Source organism: Camelina sativa, chromosome 17 (assembly GCF_000633955.1).
Source record: "Camelina sativa cultivar DH55 chromosome 17, Cs, whole genome shotgun sequence".
NCBI lineage: Eukaryota > Viridiplantae > Streptophyta > Magnoliopsida > Brassicales > Brassicaceae > Camelina > Camelina sativa.
Window position 1 is genome coordinate 33126735 of NC_025701.1, and position 9257 is coordinate 33135991.

At 38.5% G+C, this 9257-nt stretch overlaps 3 protein-coding genes across 3 annotated transcripts; 2 read left to right on the forward strand and 1 right to left on the reverse strand.

Annotated features, from left to right (window-relative positions):
- On the forward strand, positions 220–3145 carry LOC104758734 (pectinesterase 2-like). The gene is made up of 3 exons (XM_010481659.2): positions 220–919; positions 1552–2008; positions 2353–3145. The coding sequence occupies exons 1-3, from the start codon at positions 284–286 to the stop codon at positions 3042–3044; spliced, it is 1785 nt and encodes a 594-aa protein (XP_010479961.1). The 5' UTR covers positions 220–283; the 3' UTR covers positions 3045–3145.
- Positions 3770–6534, forward strand: LOC104758735 (pectinesterase 1-like). The gene is made up of 2 exons (XM_010481660.2): positions 3770–5007; positions 5702–6534. Exons 1-2 carry the CDS (start codon positions 3915–3917, stop codon positions 6376–6378), a joined length of 1770 nt encoding a protein of 589 aa, XP_010479962.1. The 5' UTR covers positions 3770–3914; the 3' UTR covers positions 6379–6534.
- Positions 6707–8734, reverse strand: LOC104758736 (proteasome subunit alpha type-5-A). The gene is made up of 10 exons (XM_010481662.2): positions 8671–8734; positions 8505–8586; positions 8298–8379; positions 8012–8092; positions 7787–7900; positions 7597–7698; positions 7390–7448; positions 7192–7294; positions 7043–7108; positions 6707–6968 (listed from the first exon to the last, which is right to left on the reverse strand). Exons 2-10 carry the CDS (start codon positions 8516–8518, stop codon positions 6876–6878), a joined length of 714 nt encoding a protein of 237 aa, XP_010479964.1. The 5' UTR covers positions 8519–8586; positions 8671–8734; the 3' UTR covers positions 6707–6875.

Below are 9257 nucleotides of genomic sequence, written 5' to 3' on the forward strand. Positions count from 1 at the left end.
AAAAAAAAAAAAAAAAAAAAAAAAACTTACAATCCAAATTATCTGAATCATATTAATTATTATATAAATGTGATGATCAGCATAATTGAAAATATTATAAACAGGTATTTATTTTTATTAAAGTATATATATGATACCAAAAGTGGGCCTAAGAAAGTTTGAAATGTATCACTCAAATTATGAATACATACAGCCAAGCAAGTAAACATTTACAAAGACAAAAATATAGTATAATTTTTCATCTTAAAACTCAACAATATAAAACCCTACTCCACCATCTTCTATGTCCTCACAAACAACATTGTTGAAAACAATGGCACCAATCAAAGATTTTATATCCAAATTCTCAGATTTCAAGAACAACAAGAAACTCATTCTCTCCTCCGCCACAGTAGCCTTGCTAGTATTTGCCACCGTAGTCGGAGTCGCCACCACAAAATCAAACCAAAACAAAAACCAAGAAATCACAACTCTATCTTCAACGTCACATGCCGTTCTAAAATCCGTTTGCAGCTCAACTCTTTACCCGGATCTATGTTTCTCCGCCGTGGCAGCCACCGGAGGAAAAGAGCTGGCGTCACAGAAAGACGTCATCGAAGCGTCGCTTAACCTAACTACCAAAGCCGTGAGACACAACTACTTCGCCGTCAAGAAGCTGATCACAAAGAGGAAAGGCTTGACGGCGCGTGAGGTGACGGCGCTTCATGATTGTTTGGAGACGATCGACGAGACGTTAGATGAGCTCCATGTGGCGGTGGAGGATCTTCATCAGTACCCTAAGCAAAAATCTCTGAGGAAACATGCAGATGATCTCAAAACACTAATCAGCTCAGCCATTACTAACCAAGGGACTTGCCTTGACGGTTTCTCTTACGACAACGCTGATAAGCAAGTTCGTAAAGCGTTACTGAAGGGTCAGGTACGTAAATGTTTAACTCTTTTAAAAGTTTAGATCAGATATTAAAATGAAAAATTATGAACAAACTATCAAATTTATGCTTAGAAAGTTTTGTTATCTAGCTACTTTATCCCTATAGTCAAATTTAGTATCCGAGTGGAAAGTTGTTCAGATCTGAAAAATCTTTGAAACATTTTAAAAACAAAAATTATACCAGTGTACGGTTATATATTTCCAAATAGAAGCATATCAATTTCTTCTTCAAAACAAATTATGAGTACAAACTTGTGCTTTTTACTTCTTGTAATTTTATTTTGATGACTGAAAATAAAATGCATGGTTTTTAAAGATATACTATGCTTTATATATCAACATTTTAAATGACAAAAAAGCTCAACATTTCACAAATTTTGGTGTTAACTCGGTTTTCAACACATATGATTTATCAGCTTATTCATAAAAAACACAAATGATTAATAATATTTTGTAATATTACTTATCTTTGACATACGTTTTATTCGGAAACCAAATGTAGTGACTAGTCGGTCCATATTTAGAGCACTAACTCTTTGTATACAAACATTTGTTTTTACTCGGAAGAAAATATAAAATATATGTAACACAGCTTGATCATTGAATGGTAATCGAAACAGGTACACGTCGAACACATGTGTAGCAACGCATTAGCAATGATCAAGAACATGACAGACACAGACATAGCCAAGTTCGAGCTAATAGATAAATCTTCCACCCCCACCAACCGCAAGCTCAAGGAGATCACCGGCGACTTAGACGGCGAAGGATGGCCACATTGGTTATCCGTAGGAGACAGAAGGCTTCTTCAAGGGTCAACGGTCAAAGCAGACGCTACGGTGGCAGCTGATGGAAGCGGTGACTTTAGGACGATAGTGGCGGCCGTAGCTGCGGCGCCGGAGAAGAGTAACAAGAGGTTTGTGATACATATAAAGGCAGGAGTCTATAGAGAGAATGTGGAAGTGACGAAGAAGAAGAAGAATATAATGTTTTTGGGAGATGGTCGAGGCAAAACTATTATCACCGCAAGTAGAAATGTCGTCGACGGAAGCACCACTTTCCACTCCGCTACTGTTGGTAAGTAAATACAATTCTTCTTTGAAATTTTTTTATTAATGAAAATGGATACTGATATGAAATTGCAAAAAGATACAAATATAAAGCATATGAGTGTGAAGAAAAGAAAAGAACAAATGATTAATATTAGTTTTTGGACAGGCCATATTTTCAATTATATGTTACATACTGCGATAATAGTGCCATGACTTTTCGTAAACGTATCACGTACACAAGAGACATTTGTTCGTATGGACAAAATCATATAATGATGTGTAACGTTTCACTGGTAAAAGATGACGTAGACACCATTGTAACTAAATCCACGTACGGTTAAATAATTTTGTTTTTTTCATTCACTGTAGCTGCCGTCGGCGAGAGGTTTCTAGCGCGTGACATCACATTCCAAAACACGGCGGGTCCGTCGAAGCATCAAGCGGTGGCACTCCGAGTCGGGTCGGATTTTTCCGCTTTCTACAATTGCGACATGTTAGCTTACCAAGACACACTCTACGTTCACTCAAACCGTCAGTTCTTTGTGAAATGTCACATTATCGGAACTGTAGATTTCATCTTCGGAAACGCAGCCGCTGTGTTACAAGACTGTGATATAAACGCACGTAGACCAAATCCGGGCCAAAAAAACATGGTCACGGCTCAAGGACGGTCCGATCCGAATCAAAACACGGGGATAGTGATCCAGAATTGCCGGATTGGTGGCTCGCCGGATCTTTTGGCCGTAAAAGAAACGTTTCCGACGTACCTTGGTCGTCCTTGGAAAGAATATTCACGGACGGTGATAATGCAATCGGCTATATCCGACGTGATCCGACCGGCAGGTTGGCTTGAGTGGAGTGGGAGTTTTGCGTTGGACACTCTGACTTATAGAGAGTATTTGAATAGAGGAGCAGGGGCAGGAACTGCGAATAGAGTAACGTGGAAGGGCTTTAAAGTAATTACAAGTGTCACAGAAGCTCAGCAATATACAGCTGGTCAGTTTATTGGTGGTGGAGGATGGTTAGCGTCAACTGGTTTCCCTTTCATGTTAAGTCTTTGAAATTAAAATTTGAGTTATTATTAATTAAATAAAGATTGTGTTTGTCAAAGCTTACATATTTGTTATCTACATATATCAATAAACCGAGATTCATTAGTATATAACACCTGAATTGAACTAAAGGCATTGCAAAATCAAGACTGGTATAGTTCTTTGGTAAGCATGTTCATTTTATCTTGTGTTAAAAAAAAAAAAAATCAGATAACCCGGGAATCATGTGTTTTCGGAAGCCCAATGTAGGTGTTTGTGTCCCTTGTCGGTTTTAAGTCCCCCAAGAGATATAGATGGAGATCATGCCACTTGTTAGAAAGGCACATGGCTATTTTTAATGTTGTCAAGATAATGTTCTTTGTTTTTCTTCAATTTGTATACTTGAAAAATATCCCAATGATCCCATAAATTTTGCAGAATGTTCGCTTTCTATGGTCCTACGACGAAGTTAATAGTGTTGATCAAAAACTATATTTGTGTAGTATTTAAACCAAAAAGCATCTTGGATAGTAACTTTACTTATGAATGTTTACAAAACATGGTGTTGTTGCACTTGATTGCGAAGATAAAAACAAAAAGTTTACATAAAGGAAATTATAATCAAAGGTTTTATTAAAGAAATAATTACAACGTAATCATGAATCTTCACATGCAAATAGATCACATCACACACACTCACACACCAAGGAAGTCACCATGGAACAAGCGCGTCACGTTCACAGATTCACATTCTGCGTTCCCACACTTATATAAAAAAGACAACAACACATACACATGTGTATCTCTGACATCAAAGAACAGAACAGAACAAACCTCAAGAATCAGTAGGAAACAAAAAAAAAAGGAGTTAGCTTTAAGCCTTTTTTTTTTGTAATACTAATGGATTCTGTAAACTCTTTCAAAGGATATGGAAAAGTAGACGAAGCTCAAGATTCAGCATTGAAGAAAAAGACAAGAAAACGTATACTTCTACTATCCATCTCCGTTGTGGTTCTCATCGCCGTGATAATCGCCGCCGTAGTAGCCACCGTCGTCCACAAGAAGGATAAGGAGTCAACACCGAGTTCACCTCACGGGTTAACACCATCCACTTCACTCAAAACCATCTGCAGCGTAACTCGTTTCCCTGAATCTTGCATTTCAAGTATCTCGAAGCTTCCATCTTCAAACACAACAGATCCAGAGACTCTGTTCAAGCTCTCTCTGAAAGTAATCATCGACGAGCTCGATTCGATTTCCGATTTACCGGAGAAGCTGGCAAAGGAGACAGAAGACGAAAGGATCAAATCTTCGTTAAGGGTTTGTGGAGATCTGATCGAAGATGCTTTGGATCGACTCAACGACACTGTCTCCGCCATTGATGACGAAGAGAAGAAGAAAACTCTGTCATCTTCCAAAATCGAAGATCTCAAGACTTGGCTTAGCGCAACGGTGACAGATCACGACACGTGTTTCGATTCGTTAGACGAGTTAAGACAGAACAAAACAGAGTACGCGAACTCGACGATCACACATCATCTGAAATCCGCAATGGCTAAGTCGACAGAGTTCACAAGTAACAGTCTTGCAATAGTGTCCAAGATTCTTGCTGCGTTGAGCGATTTGGGGATTCCGATTCACAGGAGAAGGAGACTGATGATGAGTCATCATCATCAGCAGAAGCAAAGTGTGGATTTTGAGGAGTGGGCGAGACGGAGGTTGTTACAGACGGAAGGTGTGAAGCCTGATGTGACGGTGGCGGCTGATGGAACAGGGGATGTGAAGACGGTGAATGAAGCGGTGTTGAGGGTTCCCAAGAAGAGTTTGAAGATGTTTGTGATCTATGTGAAGAGTGGAACGTATATTGAGAATGTTGTGATGGATAAGAGCAAATGGAATGTTATGATTTACGGTGACGGCAAAGGGAAGACCATTATTTCCGGCAGTAAGAACTTTGTCGACGGGACTCCTACTTATGAAACGGCGACGTTTGGTATGTCTTCTTCCCTTGCTGCTACTTTTTTAATTTCTAGGAGAAATCATTCAAGCCAATTGAGAATTATAAGAGAATTAGAAAGTTTTTAGCCAATCGTTTATTAGGTTCGATTAAGTTTCTTAACATTGGTGAATTTAAGGTCAAATTTGGCATTGAGACTTGACATTGCTACATGATTTACTCATTTGGCTATGGTTTGTGACTCCTTATTAGTACTTAGTATTAGTAGTAGTAATTAGTATCATGTTCAAATCTAGAATTGAGAGTTGTCATTGTTACATACCCATTTGGCTATGGCCTTGTTAGTCGTTAGTTGTTACTCCTGATTAGTATCAACTAACAAGTAATTCATGAAATGACCTAATATCAAAGTGATGATTCTTTGTGTGATTCCGGATATTTCTTTTGCTTATCATATACTTTTGTGAATTAAAAAAAATATATGGCGCACTATAGGATGAAATGGCATACAGCATGTTGATCAGAAAAATAAAAATATATTATTAAAGTGCGTGTTATATGTCACCTAATCCAACTGGTTGTGCTTTAAACGGCAACAAAATCATAGTTATATGTCTAATTAATAAAGTTGGTTTAAAATACACTCAGTTGCCTAAGTTGTTCATGTTAGGTATTTGAAATAAGCAACACAAAAGTTGCGCGCACGCTAAACTTTTACTTTTTAACGCAGCTATACAAGGCAAAGGATTTGTGATGAAGGACATCGGAATCATAAACACCTCCGGAGCAACAAAACATCAAGCGGTGGCGTTCAGATCAGGCTCCGATTTCTCCGTCTATTACCAATGCTCTTTCGACGGTTTCCAAGACACGCTTTACCCTCACTCCAACCGACAATTCTACCGTGACTGCGACGTCACCGGGACGATCGACTTTATTTTCGGAAGCGCAGCTGTCGTTTTCCAAGGCTGCAAAATCATGCCTCGACAGCCTCTTCCTAACCAGTTCAACACCATAACAGCTCAGGGCAAAAAGGATCCGAACCAAAACTCCGGGATGTCGATCCAGCGTTGCACTATTTCTGCAAACGGCAATGTGGTCGCTCCAACATATCTTGGCCGACCGTGGAAGGAGTTTTCCACGACCGTTATAATGGAGACGGAGATTGGACCGGTGGTTCGACCTATCGGGTGGATGTCGTGGGTGTCTGGAGTTGATCCGCCAGCGAGTATCGTGTACGGAGAGTATAAGAATACAGGTCCTGGGTCAGATGTTTCCCAACGAGTCAAATGGGCTGGTTATAAATCGGTTATGTCGGAGGTGGATGCTGCAAAGTTTACTGTGGCTACGCTTTTACATGGCAGTGATTGGATACCGGCGACAGGAGTGACACATCAGCTATCTTAATTCAGTAGTGACATTATACTTGCGTTATAGGATTTTCTTTTGAAAAAACATCCGAACCCTATCTACTTTATAGTATTTATTTGACACTGGCGTGATCTGTATTTTACCCAACTTAGTTGTTTTTTGTGTATCCCTAATACTATGATATCTTCTTCAGCTGAAATAATCCAAAATCTAAAGAATTTTTTTCATCACAATTCACACGCTTGAACTCAAATTAAAGCTCACAACGATAATACTATCGCATACCACCAAGTCACCAACTTATCCTCGACTTCAAAAGGGTCAATTTAATGCTTATCTAACGACACTAAACAAAGCCAGGAAATTCCTAAGTCAAAAATCCGAGAGATGTTATTGAATGACATGGGAGACAAAAGATTCTCTTACACAACAGACTAAACATCTGTCTGACACGAGTCATCAATTTAACAGACAGAAGTAACAAGTTTTGTGACACAAGCGGATTGGTAAACTACCCGAATTGAGTTATTTCATCATAGACGAGCGATGACTGCTTCGACTTCTTGTGGAGTGTAGAGATGATAAGCTGGTGCTACCTTGGCAATATCCACGTTATTTGGAGTCACCTAACACCAACCAGAACAATTAGATTGATTTAAAACTTCTGTGAATTGTAAATTTTGGATTGAAAAGCTTGTACCTTTTCTTCCATAACTTGTTTGAGGATTGATACAGCGATCGTCTCAGCTTCTTGAAGAGACAAATCCTGAAACAGAAGGTTTTAGTGGATAAGTTGGTGATGAAATCAAATGATTAATTGAAATACAATTGGAAAAAGGTTAAAAATACTTTGTTGAACTGCTCTTGAAGAGAACTATCGGCTCCTTCCGAGCCTGAACCAATTGCCTTTGCATTGCACTGCCAGAATGTTCCAGACGGATCCGTGTAGTACCTGTAACGAGACAGAGTGATTTACTATTAGATCAACTAACTTTCTCACAAGCCATAAGTGAATCATATCAGTAGAAGAGAGCTACAAGAACTTACAAGCTCGGTCCGTTTTCATCATGACCAGCAATGAGCAGCGATACTCCAAATGGACGAGACTATAGTAACATTGATTGAAAGAGATAATCAGTAAGTATGCCCCAACTCCCAAATGATGTAGTTAAGTTATGGTAATCAATTATTTTATCCAATCATAAAGCTTATGAGATGTGAAAGCAACCAAGGATTCCAATTTTGATTATTTACCATTGATTCTTCATCTCCTTCACCAAACCGTAAAGCCAGATCACACAATGCTTGTGTTGTCGATTCTACAGTCATTGGCTCACCATACGAGAATCTATGGTTCTGATCAACAGCAAAAGAGGCCTTCAATAAAACATAAAAAAGGTCTTTGAACGCTAAAAGAAAAGAACCTAGAAACAGAAACCCTCACTTGAGTCTCAACTCTTGCATGCTCAACAAGTGTACGTGCATCAGCAATTAAACCGCTCATAGCACAACCAATATGGTCATCAATTTCCATAATCTTCTCCACACTGCTCGGTTCCTAGTAAAAAAAAAAAGCATTTAACAAAGAGACTGAGAAAGCTAATATCACCATAACTAACACACAACGCTAATACTTCAAAAACAGAGAATTCAATGTTAGAAACTAAACCAGCAATGTAGAAGTGATACGCTTCTCGACAGCAAGCACAACTCCTTCTTTAGTCTTTACTCCAATAGCAGTAGAACCAAGCTGCAACAAAACCCCACAGACATAATCAGATCCTCAACATATAAATCCAAACACATACGAAACCCATAATACATCGATTAAACAAAGAAGAGTGAGCTAGATGTGTGCAAAATAAGCTAAAAACCAATCAAAGAAAACCCTAAATCAATCATAACCCTTTTCTTCAAAATTCTCTCCTAACAAAATGGAGGAATCGAGAAGTTACCTTGATAGCTTCAATGGCATATTCGACTTGGAAAAGCCTTCCTTCAGGAGAAAAAGTGTTGACTCCTCTGTCGTACTCGGTCCTTTGGCACAACAACAAAATCAGAAACTAGATATAAGGGCAAACCACGATTGAAGTAAAGGACGAAAATTTCGGAGAACCCAGAAGCAGAAGAAGATAGATTTGGTTTAAGACGGAGATATATACCTAGTGAGAAACATCTTCTTCTTTGGCGATATCGATCTGTAAAACCTCTGTGAGTCTCCTTCGCACAAACGGAATCAAAACCCTAGAAGAAGAATAACGGATCTAAGTAAATCGAGAAACTCAGAAACTTATCACAATTGAACTTGATGAGAGTAGAGAATCAAACCAGCTGATATGATCTGCGAATCGAAGACGAAACAGTTGCTTTTGCTCTTCTTTTGGCTTTTTGATTTTCACTTCTTGAAGAACAAGTTAGATTGATTCGAAACGCACCGTTTTTTAGTGGGCTTTTTTTGGGCCTAGTTATTTACCATCGGCTTTTAATTAGGCCTTACCCTGCCCATTTGTACTGAAAATGATGCCACAGCTATAATGAGACTGGAATTTGAAACATGTCCAATTGATCTCAGTGTCAGAAGTTAAGTGTAACAATAAAAGAAAAGGACAAAAGTTGACAGTCCAGGTTATTATTTTTTGCTGTACTCAAAATTTCAATGATTCTTTTATAATAAGTTTTTTTCTTTTTTAAAGCGAATGAAACCAAACAGAAGAGAACAAAACAAGTGAAAGAGTGTTGTCTCGTAAAGTATTGGGGAAGGATGAAAAAGCTGTGACTTGTTGCGAGACTTCTACTCCTTCCAGACGCAAAAGTTTGTTTTTGGGTCAGGGTCTCTCTTATTTTCTCTCTATAATGAAACACTTTTGCATGACAACAACTATTCGAATTTAGTTACCAAAATAGACAACAAGAAC

Coding starts and splice junctions, on each gene's coding strand:
- LOC104758734 (XM_010481659.2), top strand. CDS start 284: ATGTCCTCACAAACAACATTGTTGAAAACAATGGCACCAATCAAAGAT. Junction 920..1,551: donor AAGCGTTACTGAAGGGTCAG/GTACGTAAATGT, acceptor TAATCGAAACAG/GTACACGTCGAACACATGTG. Junction 2,009..2,352: donor TTTCCACTCCGCTACTGTTG/GTAAGTAAATAC, acceptor CATTCACTGTAG/CTGCCGTCGGCGAGAGGTTT.
- LOC104758735 (XM_010481660.2), top strand. CDS start 3,915: ATGGATTCTGTAAACTCTTTCAAAGGATATGGAAAAGTAGACGAAGCT. Junction 5,008..5,701: donor TTATGAAACGGCGACGTTTG/GTATGTCTTCTT, acceptor TTTTTAACGCAG/CTATACAAGGCAAAGGATTT.
- LOC104758736 (XM_010481662.2), bottom strand. Junction 7,901..8,011: donor GTATCACTTCTACATTGCTG/GTTTAGTTTCTA, acceptor TTTTTTTACTAG/GAACCGAGCAGTGTGGAGAA. Junction 7,295..7,389: donor GATGAAAACGGACCGAGCTT/GTAAGTTCTTGT, acceptor GTCTCGTTACAG/GTACTACACGGATCCGTCTG.